Genomic DNA, 18,660 nt, shown 5'->3' with positions numbered 1-18,660 from the left:
CAAGCAGTTCAGTGCCAGGGTGTCATGACATGGGAGCAGTTCAATTAGAAGGGAGGAAAGAGAAAAAGGAGATTCAGAAAGACTGATGAGAGGAAGAAGAGGGGAGGGAGAAGGAAAGATAGAAACATCAAAGACAGACAGGAGAGAGGCAATTACAGCTAACATTCCTGCTTTATTTCTTCCCTTAGCACTTAACACATCTGCTATTCTATAGACTGAATTTATTTATCTTTATTATGTGCCTCCCTACATTAGATTGTAAGTGCCATAAAAGGAAGGAATTTTATGTCTTTTTATCTACCCCACCCCCACCCCCTACAGTGTTCTACACTCAGCATCTAGAATAGTGTCAGGCACAGTGGAGGCTCCATGGTTATTTGTTAGACAAATGAATGAAATGAGTAAGCACTGACCACTTACCATATGCACCGTGCTAAGCCCTTTTAATTTTCCAACAACACTGTGAATAAGATATTATCTTCAGTTAACACATGGGGAAATGAAAGCTCAGAAGATTTTAAAGCACTTGCCTAAAGTTACAGAGCTATTGAGCATTGGAGTCTGTTATGGAAAAAGGTTTTAGGATACAGACAAAAGGAGATTGTTGTTGTTATATGATGACATAGTTAATGCCATCTTATAGAATCAAAGCACTGCTTTTTCTTCTGAAAAATTTCAAACATACGGAAAAGTATAAATAATTTTAAGAGAATTCCCTGGCAGTCAGGGGTTAGGATTCCACACTTCCTATGCAGGGAGCTTGGGTTTGATCCCTGGTTGGGGAACTAAGATTTCACATGCTGCATGGGAAGGCCCCCCCGCAAAAAAGAGAGAGAATTTTAAAATGAACACCCAGTGTACTCAACACTAAGCTCTATAAATTTTTAACATTTCACATATTTGAATTTTTTTTAATTGAAGATAAAAATGAAGCCCCAGTGTTCCCTTCCTTAACATGCTCTGACACAGCGTGCCCTTATGTAATTACTGTCTCAAATCTGCCATTTATTGTTCAAACACATTTCTACATACATTTATATATCCACAAAAGCAAATGATATTGTTTTTTATTTTCAAACTTGATAGAAACGGTACCATATTTTACAGAGCATTCTGCAACCTGCCCTTGATACCTTGGGTTTTTAAAGATCTATCCACACCGAGGCGCATTGCTCTTGCTTAATGGCCATGGCCATTGTGTGACCATAGCACGATTTATTTGTCCATTCTCCTGTTGATGGAATTTAGGTTATTTACAGTTTTGACTACTGGAAACTGGCTCTAATGAGTCTCTTTTTTTAATTTCTGTACCTGTTTAGGACCAGAGGTAGAATCTCTGGGTCCAAGAGCATCTACATTCTTGTCTTATGAGGTAGTGCCAAACTGCTCACTAGTATTTTTCACACCCTTACTGGTAGTGTAGTTAATACAGTATTTGCCATCTGAAGGGCGTGAAATGTTACTGTCTTTATGTTGCAGTACCCTAATTTTTAGAGAGGTGCAACCTCTTTTCATATGATTATTTCCATTTGAATTTACTTTTCTGTGAACTGTCTATTCATGTTCTTTACCCATTTTTCTATTAGGGTATTTTTTTTTGAAGATTGTATTTAAATTATTTATCACATTATTTTCCAAACACGAACAGGGTACATGTAAATAATACTTTCAAATTTTTTCCCTTGAAGGCCTTAAAATAATTTTTGTTAGAATTATTTTACTGACACCTTTCTGTTGCTATTATGAATGCAAAATATAAATATGGACATATAGACTGATACATAGAGATAGCTATTTTCTGTTTAATGGTAAGAGTGCTAAAGATTTTTTTAAAACTGAAGTCAGTAACCTGCCTGAATTCTTATTTGTTCTGTTAGTTTGTAGATTATTTTTTGTCAGCCATCATGACATCTATAAAGACGATTTTGTGTTTTCCTTTCCCATTCTTATATTTCATTTCCTTTTCTTGTTGCATTTGCTAGCACCTCCAGTACATAGCTATCAGAAACAGTATTAAAAAGCATTTGTTTCTTATTCATGACTGAAATGGGAAAACTTCTAAAGTTCCACCACTTAGTATACTGTTTTCTGCAGGTTTTTAAAATACTCTTTAACATATTAAATGAATTCCCTTCTGTTCCTAGTTTGCCAAGAGTTTTTAAAAGTTATACTTGAGAGCTGAATTGTATCAAATACATTTTTTCCTCTGTATCTATAGATGTTCATATAATTTTTCTCTTTTAACAGGGAAGACCTTTAATTTGTAATGTATGTTAATGAGTAATTTTCTGACTTTGAATCATACTTGAATTCTTGGCATTTTACTCATCAACCATGATTTTTAAAAAATTTGCCCTGGATTTGATCTGCTAGTATTTTATTCATATATATAGATGAATATTTTCATCTATATTTATGTGTGGTTGAGTCATAATTTCCTTTTCCTCTACAGCTCTTCTAAGTTTTTGAAGCTGAGATTATATCAGCTTTCCTTCTTTTGTTTTTATTCTCTAAAACACTGATTTTCATGTTAATTTTCATAAACTAAGGATTTTATGCTTCTTAAGGGTTTAGTAAAAGTTGCAGTTTATGCCTGATTGTTTTGAGGGAAGAGATCTTTTCATTTACTGTGATTATTAGTTGATCTTATTTCTAGCATCTTATTTCATGTTTTGAGTTTATATTTTTTCTAAACTTCCTTTATTTTCTTAATTCTTGTCAGTTAAATTTTCACATTTTTCCATTTTTCTTTGGCAAATTACGATTCTATTCTTCTAGTGATGATTCTATATCCTACACACCTATTAAGTCCAAACTATACATTCGTTTCAACAAAATCTAAAGTTATATAGTATTTCAAGACAAAGACCTTTAGCATACTCTAACTATTCCTGAAAGATTCTCTCCCCACTTCCCTGTGTTTTATTGTTTCCTACAGTTTAATTTTACCTTTTTATAACACACAACAAAAGTTTTTAAATTACAATCAAAAGTTACTTAAATTTGCTTATATATTTTAAAATTTCTTTCATCTTAAAGATGGCCCCCAAATTCTTTAACAAACCTTCCTGGGAAAATTGTGTGTGTTGTGCGGGGGGGCGGAGGGGGTGGGAGGTGGTCTATGCACTTCTTTCAATCTCGGGAGGTTTGTGACTGCTTTTATCACCAGAGCAAGGGTAGTGACACTTTCGCTTCTGAGACTGAGTTGTAAGAGGCATTGTCGCTCCCTCCTTGGCACACTTGTTCAGGGGGCCTGAGCCTCCATGAGAGAAGTTGAACTGTTCAGAGGCCACCGTGCTGTGAGCACACAGCACGGAAAGTGAGCCGCACAGAGAGGCCATTTGAGTGCACCCTGATCCGCTGTCCTAGGCTCCAAATCATCCCAGCCCAGGCACTAGACACCTGAGGATTCCAGAGGATTCCAGCCTCCAGCTGGGTGAGCTCCAACTTTTGAGTCCTCCCATCTGAGGTCCCAGATATCACAGAACAGAGGCCAGCCATCCCTGCTGGACTCTGAGGTCCCAGACATCATACAGCAGTGACCAGCCATCCCTGTGTTCACATTCCTGACACATCGAATCTGTTGGCATAATTTTGTTTTAAACCACTACACTTTTGGTAAACAACAATATCTAGAACATTGCTATTTCTTGCATCCCAGAACTTAGTGATGGTTTTATTTTTCTTCTTATTGAAATGTACCCTTTAATTTTTTAAAGTGAAGTTCTACAGGCGCCACAGTTCTCTGAGTTTTTGTATAACTGAAAATATCTTTGCTTTGCCCTCACTTTTCAATAATGGTTGACAGTTCTTTGTTCTCAACACTTGTCTTCTGGCATCTCTTATTACTCATGATCATCTAATTATTGTTCTTTTCTCTCATAGCTTAATTTTTTTTTTTATTCCATCAATATGGCTTTAGAAAAACCATCAACGAGGGGTAAACAGTTTATCTAGCCTTTTTCATGCCATGCATCTGAGCCCAGGATATTTGTCTTAATTATGGTAATTGAGAAAGCATGGCTTTTGTGGCAAGGCAGATCTGATTTTGAAACAGAGCTCTGCCACTTACCATATTGATTTTGGGCAAGAAAATCCTCCATCTCAGTAAAAAGATACCTATCATTGTCTGCCTTGCAGAGTTGATGTGAGAATTAAATGGTACTGTGTGCTTCCTACACACTTGTCAAAAAGAGTAGCGTTATCTTGCTTTTGCTTCCTGTTCTATCACAGCTTCCTTGTCTGTTATATTGAGGCACTGCTAGTGGACCTCATAAGTTGTGAGAATTCAGTGAGAAAGTGCCTAATATTGTGTCTAGTGTATATTAGGCCCTGAATAAACATTACTTTGTTTTTCTTATTACTATTTGGCTGAAGAAAGTTAGAAGAAGCCTTAGCAGTGTGGCCCTAGCGGGGGAGCCCCTAGCGGGGGAGCTCAGCTCAGTTTGCTGTATATTCTGGGCAAGCCCCGTCTCCTCTCTGGGTTTCTGCTTTTTCTCTCCAATACAGGGAAAGCAATTCCTGCCTCCTGGAGCTTGGAGGGCTTGTGAATGACATTTTGAAGGTCAAGATTCTGCAGTTTAGCAGGTTCTGGGTAAGAGAGCCAGGCCAGGACATCCAAACCTTGAGAAGTAGTCTGGAGGCTCCGTCCGTCACAGTCACTTGGCCTGGGAGCTGCTCCCATGTGGCTTCCCTGCCCTGCCTGAGCGGGTGAGCTTTGACTCTAGGCCAGGACAAAAGTGTGTAGAAAGGTAAAAACTTGGGAAATGATACGCAGCCCCACCCCCTTAGCCTTCAAATCCAAGGCAGCTTTCCACACCATTTCATGCTGAAGCACTTCCGGGGACTATGTTTGCCTTCTGGATGTTCCCAAACAGTGAAAACAGGGGCATCTGGTGAAAACCCAGAGTGAAAGGGTAAAGACACCTGCCTGCCTCGGGAGCCAGGTATCCTAGGAACTGGACTCAGAGCAGTCAACCGCAAATGCATTGTTGTTGTTGTTGTTTAAATGGAGTCTCTAATTTCCTCAGCTCCATTAGGATGAAAAGTTCATTGCCCACCACCCTACCTTTGCTGACTAATTTTGCTAGAAAGTGCTGCTTGCAGCAAAGAAAGAAAGTCTGGCTACTTTAGTTCACAGCATAGGCTCTTTCAGTGAAAAGGAATTAGGGAGAAAAGAGTGAAAAGGAATTAAGGAGAAGAAAGGAGTCAACTACCTTTGAAAGAGGCTCTTCTGGGAAGAGGTGATAGAGTCCCTGCGGGATCATTGTGATATTCCACACGATCATTGTGACGGTCAGCCTGCTACGCGGACACACAAACGCCCGCACCATTCACAGGGCCAGGATCGTGTGGGAGTTATAAGATATATAGAGCTGGCCCCTGCGGCTGGGGGTGGGGCCAGGGAACAGAGGGCTCTTTTTCCTAATTAGCTGTTTTTATACAGGGAACACATGACCCAAACACAACCACCAACTGTGTCTTTGACATATACAGGCAGAAAGGGGGAGCTGGGCTTTTGTCTGCCGCAAATTCTTTCAACTTGCCTGTCACCCCAAGCCGCAAAACTCAACAATGAGTCGGATGAGCAGGACCATTTCAGAGACCTTGCTAAACGGACTTGGAGACAGGTATTATTTCCATCTGTTCAGGGTTGAAAAATACAGTAAACGTGAAATTGGGTTCATATCTTTTTCCTTTCCTTTTCTAAAAGTTTTGTGACCATTCTTTGCCATTTGCCTGAGTTTCCAGTGTATCCTAGAATAGTGTATGGTTCAAAAAGAAACAAACACATTTTAAGGAATAGTTTTTCTTAGTACTTATTCACTGAACTCTCATTGTTCTACTGTCCATAACATCGACTGTTAACTTAGTAAATACAAATGGATTTCAAAGACTATTACAACGTCAACTACATTCTCTATCTAATGAAGGGTATTTGATAATATAGTCAGTTTAAGAATCAGCAAATTGAAGCATAAGATATAAAGCAAGGAGAGGATGCTTGCTTTGTGGATGTGTATATATTTATTTGTGTGGCATCGTTCATTCTTTGATTCTAAAACAATGAAAAAATCTTGAGTATTTTTTACCCATTGGCTTAACTGAAAGCAGTTATGCACAAATGGTTTTCCCAGAGCCAGAGGTAACATGTGCTAACACTAACTATGCTGAACTGGAAGTCATCAAAATGCTGTGTCTGATGTCACTGCCCAGGTAGCGGTCACCAGAGCATTTCCATACACAGCTCAAAGAGAATTTCCATCTGTAGCCATGGTGCAGGCAGGTTCAGAGAACTTCCCAATGCTGAGATTAAAGAAATCCACAACAAAACACTTCTCCAATTGGGTAAACACAGTCTTTCACGGACAGAGCTGTTTAGAAAAAATAGTGCATTCTTTGTTTCAACACATATTCACCATGTTGTATAGCACAACTGGAAAATACTGACAAGACCATAAAAAAAATAGATGGAAAAGTGTCAGATTAAACCCAGAGCAAAGCCCAGAGCTGATTGGCTTAATTGGAGATAATGAGAAGCAAAAATCACATTTCTACTTGCAAAGTTAAACAGAGAACAAGGTAATTACCCTGAAAATTTACCAACAGCCCTTTGCTGAAATGCCTAGAAAATTGAAGGCCAGAGCGGTTTTGAGATTTCAAATGTCTGGATAATGCCTAGAAGTCCTACGTCACTTGTTTAATGATGACCTGAACTCCGTGCATATGCCATTCTTTCTAAGGAAACATAATATTCCCCCCAAGTCAGTGATTAGGTTCTTGCCCACAGACTATTAGAAGCACCTCTGGGCAGAGATTTCAAGTTCCGTTAACACTGGAAAACAGAAGACAAGGACTTGGGGTAGGGATGTCTCCTGGAGGTGGTGCAAACCCAAGGGGTCAGGAAAGCAAAGGGGAAAATGAATGCAGAAGTCCTTCACGAGGGATCAGACCAGGGCATGTCATCAAAGAAACTTGTCTACCCACCGCTGGCCTGTCAGTCAAGCCATTTGCAAATGTTTGGACTCAGGGGCTTCTTCATGTGCCCAGTCTTGGCATATCCACACTATGAAACTTGTCAAAATAGTCCTGTAAAAGTAGCCATGACTGGGGCTTCCAGAAAAAGGGGAGCACAGCCATTGCTATTTACTCCTCTTTAAACTCAAATAGTAGTGTGTGCCAACCTCTCATCTTCAGATATGAATACTTCTCCTTTAGCATGCAATGCCATCTTTCTCCCTGAAAGTCCTAACATCATGTCCCCCAGAACAGAGGATGTTTCCGGGTGCTGTCGTTATGGTCTCAGAGACAACAAGACCATGCCTAACTCTGGAGAGATGGACTGGATCCATGGAGCCCAGAGAAGACGTTTTTGGTTTGGAGGGGGCTGGGGTGGACTTACCGAAGCTGGGGGCACTGTGCAAGGTCATGTCCCGGATCACCCTTGTGCCAAAACAGGACCACATCAAGAGAAACTGCTGGGCCACCTTCTTCAGCGATCCTTGTCTCTTGGCAGCCACCTAAGAGAGAGTGAACAGCTCTAAGAGTGGTTGATTTGATTTTCACTTATTATTCTTTTTTATAAAAAATGACAAGAAGGTTTATGGGTCTCTAAGTTTAATGTCATGGAACGGTGGTTTTTGACTTTTGATTTTTAGCAGCAAAAGTACACTCTAAGAAATGAAATCTTAAGTCAAGACTCAATGTGTACAACAGAAAAAAGAGATTCTGGCCTGGTTGAGCCAGGGGAGGGAGCCTCAGAGTCTTGCCTCCTTTGAGTCTCTTTGCTGCCTACCTCCAAAGGGTGGGGGGGTGGGCAAGTTTTGTTTTGGATCCCTAGGGCTCTGAGGCCACCGAGGAAACACTCAGCTAGCTTGCTGCTGGCGACCCAAGTGCCACCAACAAGAGTGATGGACTGCCATACAGGGCCGGGACCTTCCGCTCAGCTGACCCACCTTCACAACACACCGGTCCACCATGGTGTCCAGCCACTCGATGTAGGACTCAATGGGAGACTGTTCCTCCAGGAGGTGGTCAAATTCCTGATACACTGTCAAATAAAGGAGAGCCCCCCACACCATGCAGTTGGGTTTAAACAGAGAAACATTCAAAGATTTAGAGAATACACCCCGACTTATCTTTCCAGGCTCATCTTCCATGCCTAGGAACACTTTCAACCATGGCCACCCCCAGCTTACTTGCCATTCCTTTAAACCTCTGCTTGGATTGTTTCAGTTCAGTCAGTCAGTTCAGTTGCTCAGTCGTGTCCGACTCTTTGCGACCCCATGAATTGCAGCACGCCAGGCCCCCCTGTCCATCACCAACTCCCGGAGTTCACCCAGATTCACATCCATTGAGTCAGTGATGTCATCCAGCCATCTCATCCTCTGTCGTCCCCTTCTCCTCCTGCCCCCAATCCCTCCAGCATCAGAGTCTTTTCCAATGAGTCAACTCTTCGCATGAGGTGGCCAAAGTTCTGGAGTTTCAGCTTTAGCATCATTCCTTCCAAAGAAATCCCAGGGCTGATCTCCTTCAGAATGGACTGGTTGGATCTCCTTGCAGTCCAAGGTACTCTCAAGAGTCTTCTCCAACACCACAGTTCAAAAGCATCAATTCTTCCACGCTCAGCCTTCTTCACAGTCCAACTCTGACATCCATACATGACCACAGGAAAAACCATAGCCTTGACTAGACGGACCTTTGTTGGCAAAGTAATGTCTCTGCTTTTGAATATGCTATCTAGGTTGGTCATAACTTTCCTTCCAAGGAGTAAGCGTCTTTTAATTTCATGGCTGCAGTCACCATCTGCAGTAATTTTAGAGCTTGGATTGTTTAGTCCATCACAAAACAGCGGAAATGATCCTCCTGTGAAATTCTATTTACCCTCTTATGCCCCCTTTCAGCAGAGCTGATCATTCTTCCTCTATATTTCATAGCCCTTAATTATTTGTATTCTTACCTTCAGTATATCTTGAAGAGCCCTTTGTTATAGTTAGCGGTGTTCATGGGTGTATCCCCCTGCTATCTCTTTGTCTGATATCTTTATTAGCTGGTGCATTCCCTGTGACATAGCTCTTATCCAGCAAGTGCTTGCTTGTGCAAACAGGCCAGACACATGCTAATGCTCTCTTGCACTCTCTCAGCACATCTGATCATTCAAATGTTTCTGAACCATGATGGTATTGGCCAAGTAGCTGAACCAGCCTCTTAGTGCTTGACATGTAGCAGATGCTTAACAAATATTTGTGGAGTAGAGGGAGCAATCTCTGGGCTTTCAGTTTCCACATCACTAACAGGAGGATAATCGTTATCACTTCACAACCTGTCTTCAGGCACGAGTCAAACAACTGAATCTAGAAAGATTTTGCAATCACTGGAGCACTGTAGAAAGTAGAGACATTGCTGTGATGATCTCCAATCAAAAACAACATCTTTTATTATATTTTTTGTGTATTTTTGTTTGTGGGGCTCGATAAATCAAACCATAATTCAGGAACCACACATTCCTACAGTTTTCATTTGTCAGCAATTTTTGTTGTTCCATTTTCCAGGACCAACCAATCTACTCTACTTTACTTGTGATAGCTTCTGCAAGAGGTTGGCTTGCAGGACCCAAAGTCAAATACTTCAGAACGAGAAAAGACTTTCCAAACCCATTTAGTTGATCTGTGTCATTTTCGAGATGAGGATGTCTCATGTCTATGTCTAAGAGGCTATGTTTAAGAGGTCAAATGACCCCCTCAGAGTCAGAGGATGAGTTGGTGGCAGAACAGGAACTGGCACCACTTTCTCTTTGGTGACACTTTCCCCTTCCTGGCATGGTCTGTGTGCCCAAGCTACTGTGCTTCAATCAATGATGATATGATGATAATGATCATGGTTGCAGTGAAAGTGTTAACTGCCAACATTAACTGAGTGCTTGCCGCATGCCAGGTACTGCCCTAAAATGTTTTATATGGACACACCCTCTAAACTGAGACAACCTCCAGCATGTATGTGAATGTCACGAGGCCAGAACCGAGAACAGTGCCTGATACTTGGTAGCTGCTCAAATGTTTGTTGGAAGGATGAATGGCCCCCAGAGGTAGGTACTGTTATTACTTCCCTCTTTGACAAGTGAGGAAACAGAGGCACTCAGAGATGAGTGACTTTCCAAAGGTTTCACCTCTGGTTAGAGGCAAGTTTCAAACACAGTGGGACTCAAGCACTTGCCTTGCAACCTCTTCACCACACTAGCTCTACACTATGTACCAAGAGCAAGGCACACATTGTCCCATTTAATCTCTTTGCATTATCCCCATTTTACAGATGTGGTAGCCAGAGTCCACCAGAGCCAACATTTGACTTAAGGTCTGTCAGGCATCCCAACCCTATGTTCTCATCGCAGCACCACTTAACACTCCTTCTAATCAGCATGCTCAAATCCTTATGTGCACTTTTTAATTGAAGGTAAATGAGCATCCCCTGCCAGCATCTACATCATGGACATCATGGTAACCCCCTCAAGCAAGAATCTGAAGACTTGTCAATTGGTTGTAAGGGAAGAAGAGTTCAGTACACACTTGCCCCTGGTCCTTCTCAGACTGCCCTTGGTCCAGCTCGCTGTGTTCAGGGACTGATTTCCCAGCTGTCTGGAAGGAGCAAGGGTGAACCCATGTGCCAGGCCATCTGCCTTCAGGCTTCCTCAATCTCCCGCATCCTGTCACTGCATCACTTAGTATATTCCCTCTGGTAAAACTCATCCATTTGGAAGGGCTTCCCAGGTAGCACTAATGGTAAAGAATCTGCCTGCCAAAGCAGGAAACATAAAAGACATGGATTCAACCCCTGGGTTGGGAAGATCCTCTGGAGGAGAACATGGCAACCCATTCTAGTATTCTTGTCTGGAGAATCCCATGGACAGAGGAGCCTAGTGGGCTATAGTCCATGGGGTTGCAAAGGGTCAGACATAACTGAAGTGATTTAGCATGCACACAAGCAACCATTTGGAAATTACTTCTTTGACTTCTGATTTGCCATTAGCTCTAAGCTCCATGTGGGAAGGGCAGTGTCTATCTTATTCACTGCTCTCTGCTTAGCATCTAGCCCAGTGTTCAACCCAGGACAGGCATTCAGTAAGTACCAGGTGGCTTGACCTAAACTTCATTACGACTCCCTTCCTCTGCTGCTGTTGCTGCTGCTAAGTCATTTCAGTCGTGTCCGGCTCTGTGCGACCCCAGAGACGGCAGCCCACCAGGCTCCCCCATCCCTGGGATTCTCCGGGCAAGAACACTGGAGTGGGTTGCCATTTCCTTCTCCAATGCAAGAAAGTGAAAGTGAAGTCGCTCAGTCGTGTCTGACTCCTAGCGACCCCATGGACTGCAGTCCACCAGGCTCCTCTGTGCATGGGATTTGCCTGGCAAGAGTACTGGAGTAGGTTGCCGTTGCCTTCTCCGCCCTTCCTCTAGAAGAATACAAAGATTCAAAGGGCAACATTTTGCCCCTAGCCTAAGAAAACAAGAAGTGTGTACGCGTGTTAAGTCACTTCACTCATGTCTGACTCTGTGCGACCCTATGGACTGTAGCCCGCCAGGCTCCTTTGTCCATAGGATTCTCCAGGCAAGAGTCCTGGAGTGGGTTGCTGTGCCCTCCTCCAGGGAAGAAAACAAGAAGAGAAAGGCCCAACAGGTTCTTTCCAGGAGAGGCAGTAGTGATCTGCATGCTGCTCCAGCAGAGGCTCAGCGCCTGGCCCCAAAACAAGCAGTGGTGATTGTATGTTTCCCTATGAGTCTGGGTTACAGTTTCTTCCCCCACGAAAGCTGGAGAGAGGAGAAGAGAGCTGAGTCCAGTGCTGCTAGGAATGGTGAGCAGAACCAGGAAGCTGGATCACTCTGGGCTCTCACCCCTCTGGTTTGGTCCTCCACAAACTTTGCTGGGCCCCTCCTCCACACCTGGCCCTGTGTGAGGCCCTGGGGGCACGACCATCTGGGTACAGATAGAAGGCAATGGCACCCCACTCCAGTACTCCTGCCTGAAAAATCCCATGGACAGAGGAGCCTGGTAGGCTGCAGTCCATGGGGTCGCTAAGAGTCCGACACGACTGAGCGACTTCACTTTCACTTTTCACTTTCATGCATTGGAGAAGGAAATGGCAACCCACTCCAGTGTTCTTGCCTGGAGAATTACAGGGACAGGTGGGCTGCCGTCTCTGGGGTCGCACAGAGTCGGACACGACTGAAGCGACTTAGCAGCAGCAGCACTGTTAGGGTGCTCACAGTCATGCTCTCCAATGCCTTCTAGAAGGAAAAACAGGACAGGGAGCATGACTGTAAAAACTTGGAATGGTCCTAGAACATCTGAAGCTTGCCCACATCTCATTATTTTTGTCTGCGCTGGCATGCACTAGTGCATGGTAGGACACGGAGACTAGACCTGGGTTCCAGGTTCAGCTCTGCTGCCTTGGGCAAGGTTCACTGGCTCAGGGAGGCTCAGTTTGCTCATCTGTAATATGCGGGTGATAAGCGAATCTCCCCTCAGGACCTGGCATAAACTAGGCAGTCTATCAGCTGAATTATGATTTTAGTGACAATCTCTAACATTCTCAACAGGGGAAAGCAGGCTGGAGGCTGTTGCAGAGGAAGAAATATGAGCCTGAGAGGAGCTCCGAGGTCGCGAGGAAAGAAACTCATATGTTAAGGATGGTGGTGTTCTGTAGTCCTCCCATGTCCTCTGCTGCCAAGAACAGCAACCCGACCATATCAGGATAATATCTGGAGCAATAGTCTCCCAGTCTTTGCCCACAGGGGTCACAAGTTCACAGAAGTAAGTCACCATCCACTTCCTTCTCAGATATCTACTGTGATTGACAGGTTCACCTGCCAATATGTGGGCTGACTCCCATGACTCTCCATGGAAAAGCAGGCAGCACATCCAGTTACCTCCAGGCTGACGTTCGCCAAGAGAGGTGCCAAGCTTTGTTCCTCATTTGTTGATGCCACCCAGGGAATGGCAGCTGGCACCGAGGGTCCTGTGTGGGGCCTTCTGCCTGATGTGTCCTGCCCGATATCCCAGAACCCATTTTCCCCAGCAATGTGGACCCATGTCCTTGTAAATCAACCGGCTCCTCCCCCTGGGCCAACCCCTTTAACAGGAACAACAGGAGGGGAGGGATGGGATCCCAGGGAGAAGGACTGGGTGGGAGTGCCACTTTGTTTACCAACATACTCTTTCTTTTTAAACAAATAAAAAGACACACGCCCTGGTGGAGCATCTTACACTGGATGATGAGCTTCCGGTGCTCATCACGAGTGTCCTCCATGGTGTAAAGGGTTTGCTTGGTAATGCTGTTGAGGTCCACGTTCCTCCAGTCTTCCAGCATTTGGAACGTGATGTCTGCACTGTGGATCACTGTTCGAGATGCCTGGAAATCCAATCCAATCAACTCATTAGCTCATGGGTTGTTAGATTCAAACCCTTCCCCTTATTTTCTTTCAGTTCTTTTTAATGAATCTACTCATGGGGCTTCGCTAAGTGCTTTGAAATTCAAGAAAACTCAGAAGATGAGTCTGTAACTTGGAAGATCTGTATACTGTCTTCTGTGGCTCTCTCCTCATGTCTCTGTTTATAAGAAACGACTCCCCGGTGGCCTAGGTCAAAACAAACCTGCTATTCCCCACACCTCCTCCCTCCCACCCTCCCACTCCAGCTTTGGTCTTGACCTGGTGCAACAGTGGGATGAGGCCCAGAGATCTGTCAGCCTCCTGATGGGAGCTTGTTGGGTGAGAGCTCTGTGTTTAACAACCCATGTCTCTAGCACCTGAGAATTGACAGGCTCAGATTTTGAAAAGGTCCCACTACCCTTGGGACTATGATAGATTTCAACCTCAGAAATGTTGCAAGGTGTATTTTTCATCTAAATACATTCTGAAGCAGTTTATGGTCTACGTTTTTGTTTTTCGGTTTTTATGTGACTATAATGACTAAAACAAAGATGAATAATTGAGATAGAAGAAAAGGAAAACTATACCTTACAGCTCAGTGGTTTGTTAATGTAAGTCTGAATGTGAGTGTGTATGTGTGTTTAATCTGTGGCTTCCCCAGCAATCCTCATAGTAGAATTAAAATTTGAGAGCTGGAACAATACTCGGAACAATAGTTGGAACTAGCAAGTTGGAACAATACTGATAAAAGCAAAGAAAAACATTTCCAGAATCATTTCCTTTCCTTGCATGTTTTCAAAAATGTCTTTAATGAAACAAGATTTCAAAGACACGTGGACCTGTTAAGTCTCCTAATGCTTGTGAATTTCCAATCAGATGTAAATACTGACAGCCCCTTTTACACGCAGACTGTCCGAGTACAGGTAAAATCTTCCTCATATCAATGTAGAATGCTTTGAAGGACACAGGCGTTGGGTTGATTTCTAATGATAATGAGAACAACTGAATATGGAAATTTCAGATTCTGGATTGAAACATACTGAGTTCAAATCCTGACCTTGCTGCTGACCAGCTGATTGATCAGAGGCAGGCAAGGAGATTAATTTCAGTTTCCTGACCTCTAAAATAGAGATATAATAGTATGCATCTCTTTAGGAGGGCCATTGTTGGATATTCCTTGGGGTAATGTTTGCAAGGTGCACATTTCAGGGAGTAAGAGCCCAGTAAATGGGCCTTCTGTCATGCAGGTCAGTTCTCTTTGTTGGGAGGGCACTGACACCTGAGGGGCCTTTGCACTGACTGCTCCTGCTGCTGGAATGTTCTTCTCTCGCCCTGCCCTGGCCTCCTGGCCATCATGTATGTTCCAAGTGAAGTGTAGCACCCATGCAGAGGCCTTCTCTAGCCGCATCATTTGAATAGGATCTAAAATGCCCGGTTGTCCTCTATTTCCACTCACTTTCCTTCATAACACTTATCACGTTTTATTATTTTGGTGTTTTTTTTTTTTTCTCCTGCTGAGGCCAGGTGTCTGGCACACAGTAGGCACTCAAAGGATTTTGTGGGATGAATGGCTGAGATATGAATGCCAAATTGCCCGCTTAGTGTATCCAGAAGGGCCTGAATATTTGGCTCTTGGTTTTAAGTATCTGGCGGTGGGGGCATTTGGTCAGATGTTGTTTTGTCTGACTTGCTTTGTGTATGTTTAGGAAAGCTCGCCGGGATATTAGCTGAGATGTTACATGATGTCTCATCCCCCTCACTAATCCTGATCCTTTGGGTGGTCCAGGAATGTGTCTGGTGGCTGTCCAGTGAAGATGGGAAAGGTAGCAATTGCTGATTAACTTACATACAGTCTGTCTGGAAAGTGGAGAGAGTGTGTCTGTGTGTGCACATGAGCATGTAGGCTGTTGTGGGCACACAAGTGGATGCTTTTACTACCTGGCACATTAAAAGGTCAAGCCTTTCCACCCTTCCTAAGTGTCTAGTTCTATGTCCTAACTGCTACTGCTAAGTCACTTCAGTCGTGTCCGACTCTGTGTGACCCCATAGATGGCAGCCCACCAGGCTTCCCCGTCCCTGGGATTCTCCAGGCAAGAACACTGGAGTGGGTTGCCATTTCCTTCTCCAATGCATGAAAGTGAAAAGTGAAGGTGAAGTCGCTCAGTCGTGTCCAACTCTTAGCGATCCCATGGACTGCAGCCTACCAGGCTCCTCCATCCATGGGGTTTATCTAGGCAAGAGTACTGGAGTGGGGTGCCATTGCCCTCTCCGTCTATGTCCTAAAACCATATCTATTTCCCTGATATGACCCTAAGATTGTCTCTTCCAAGCTGGGGAATAGAACCAGAAGACAGTCACCCTCAGAAATATGACAATGCTTCTTTTTTTCCTTTTTAAAAGAATACCTCAAATCAATTAATTTTATATACACATTAAAATATTTTATATTTAATAAATATGTAAGCTACAAAGACAAAAATGACAATTCCCAAGACCCAATACCCATGATGAATATGACTTTCCATGAGCTAGAATTTACCATCCTTAATGGCTGGAAATGTTTGCTTCTATCACATTGCTGATTTTGTTATTATAAAATTATTATTGTTTTTGTTTAAAAAGATACACATCTATGCAATATACATTTAGCAGAAAATATTTAACAAGAAACTTTTGATCTTTATGGGTAGCTGTTACGTGTTTAGTGATAATAATGGAACCCTCAGGCTTATGTCGAGTCCATCCTAAAACCTTTTGATGGAGAGGGGTAGGATTTGAAAACTAACCCTGGCAGTGTTTGTTAATATTCATCTTATTTCCTGAGTCCCATCCATCTGTGAGGCTCTACCCTACCCCAGAACAGTGCCCCGGGGTGGCCTCTGTGACAGCATGAGTGTGGAGGGTCTCCTTCGGTCTCCAAATCACCCTTTGTGCTATTTTATTCCAGGGGCAGGGCTGGAACAGTGAGGTGTGTGTGTGTGTTGGGGGGTACTTTTATACTTTCTGGTTTCTGCTTCCTTCAGGCCACTCCAACTAGAGACCCCCATCACCACCTCGACCTTGAGTAACCACCGCCGATCTGGAGCCAGCAGTGTAAGGGAGGGGTTACAGACCCGAACACACAGACAAGGCAGACAGGTGACACTCATGAGTGAGGTGGGCCAAGCGTTAGAGAAAGTGGGGGTGATGACGAAGAAGCTCAGCCCATCCAGCGGCTTGCTACCCTGGGGAAATTAGTTCTGGGGTGGCAGGTCTTAAAAGTTTTCTACAGAAAATGTGGGTGTTTAGTTGTCATCGCCCAGTTCCACTGTTAGTGACTAAATGAAAAAATATTTTTGAACCTATGCCAGTCGAACAAAAATAATGCCACACATCTGAGGGCCAGATTTGACCTGTAGCCACCAGTTTGTCCCCTCTGCTTTAAGGTCATTCATATTTTAATGAATGTTAGTGGGCTGCCTTAACAGACTTAGATTTGCTTCCTTAAGGTGCAAAATGAACAGAAATGCAAAGATTTATGCCTTCAGTTAGAACTACAGAACTATAGTGGGATCTTCTAATTTTTACTATATATACCTTTATTAGTTTTGTTGTTGTTGTTGTGAGTACATATCACTTCTGTGCTAAAAAGAACAGAAATCTGGGGCAAAACAAAATTGGGGTGATTCTGCACCCCCCTAGGTTACATGTGGCAATGGTGAAGGCATTCTTGACTATCGCAATTGCGGTGGTACTTGGGGGTGGGTGGCCTTACTGGCATTGAGTAAATAGAGGCTAGGGATGCTACTAAACATCTACAATACACAAAACAACTCCCCACAATAAAGAATCACCCAGCCCCAAAAGGCAACTGTGGCTGAGAAACCCCGACGTACTCAAGCAAAACACAAACTTTTGGACCTAGAGTATCTGAAGGGTTAATGGACAAATGACGTCAGAAATTATTTTCTATGTTAGCTGAAACCACTTAGTGATTGGCTAACATTTCAATTCCTTATCTGTAGAAATTCAAGATAATAGTGAGAGTGTACTAGTGTTTTTTAAAAGACTTTTTTTGATGTGGAATCATTTTAAAAGTCTTTATTGAATGTTATAATATTGCCTCTGTTTTCTGTTTTAGTTTTTTCATCACAAGGTATGTGAGACCATAGCTCCCAAACCAGAGATAGAACCTGGACCCCCTGCACTGGGGGGTGAAGTCTTAATCACTGGACCGCCAGAGAAGTCCCATGAGAGTGTACTGTTAAACAGCCACATCATCCTGATGGAGCCTCTCCAGAGTTTCCCGTGGATTTGCCCCTCAGTTGCAATGACTTAGCAGTAGTTAGAACGTATAACACAGGACAGCTACCTGGCAAAGGTGATTTAGTGATGTTTGCCGTCTCAGGATTTGGGAAAATCTTCTTGACACTGCAAGAAGAAAAGAGTGAGTATGAAATACTTGCATGCTTTATGGTCTGACCTGGGATTTTCCGGGGGCGATTTTCAAAAGTAGCTTATTTGCCTAACTTTTTCTCATGCATGGTCCAACAGTATTTTCTATTACCCACTGATGAAACCCTGCATCTGCTCTTTTGTTCTCCCACTTGGACAACTATTTCCTAAGATGGTGATATTTGGGGTACATATTTCAAAGTTGCCTGCACTCCACACTGGCAGGTGTGAGAAATTGTGGCGTCAATCAACCGTGAGTAAAAGCAATTATTTACTTGTCTTTCATTTCGCTAATTGCAAGTTCAATCTCTTCTCCCCATAAATAATTGCAGGAATCGAGTGGAAGCTTTGAAGAAGGCCCTTTAAAAAGTAGTGTATCTACTAGGAAACCTTGATTGAGCAGGGTTGCTTCTAGGATGGAACCCTGGGCAGCACCTTGAATATGGCTTTGTATTCACAATCTGTCGTTTTCAACCAACGGTCTCCATGCCCTATTGGTGTGTTTTGATGACTGGGTCCTCTGCTAACATAACAGGCTGATGCTTTGAAGTGGGGTGATCTTATATCTGTAGATTTTGAAGCACACAAGCCACATGCCAGTCTGAGATCTTCGTCCTTACAGAGTCCTTTGGAGAGGTGTATGTCTCTACTCCTTGTAAATTCTTCAAGTGCACCCCCAGGCCCCCTGGGGAGAGCAGATGCCTCCAGGCACCCACAGGTGGCAGGTGCAACAAACCTCCTGGCTTTAGACTTTCAACAGGTTTGTTTTGCCAGCGTAATTAAAATGGGCACGGGGCATTCTTCTCAT

General features: G+C 43.3%; 1 protein-coding gene across 5 annotated transcripts in view; it reads right to left on the bottom strand.

Moving 5' to 3' along the window:
* Positions 1-18,660, bottom strand: part of RFX4 (regulatory factor X4) — a 172,666-nt gene that overhangs the window by 33,012 nt on the left and 120,994 nt on the right. For all 5 annotated transcript variants that reach the window (XM_005206762.5, XM_059886540.1, XM_005206760.5 and 2 more), the window contains 4 exons: positions 17,770-17,828; positions 13,255-13,399; positions 7,956-8,050; positions 7,403-7,520 (listed from right to left, as the gene is read on the bottom strand). In XM_005206762.5, the coding sequence (XP_005206819.1) occupies positions 7,403-7,520; positions 7,956-8,050; positions 13,255-13,399; positions 17,770-17,828 (417 nt within the window). The remainder of the gene's footprint in view (positions 1-7,402; positions 7,521-7,955; positions 8,051-13,254; positions 13,400-17,769; positions 17,829-18,660) is intronic.

Source organism: Bos taurus, chromosome 5, assembly GCF_002263795.3.
Source record: "Bos taurus isolate L1 Dominette 01449 registration number 42190680 breed Hereford chromosome 5, ARS-UCD2.0, whole genome shotgun sequence".
Lineage (NCBI taxonomy): Eukaryota > Metazoa > Chordata > Mammalia > Artiodactyla > Bovidae > Bos > Bos taurus.
This window is presented reverse-complemented; position numbering and strand designations above follow the sequence as displayed.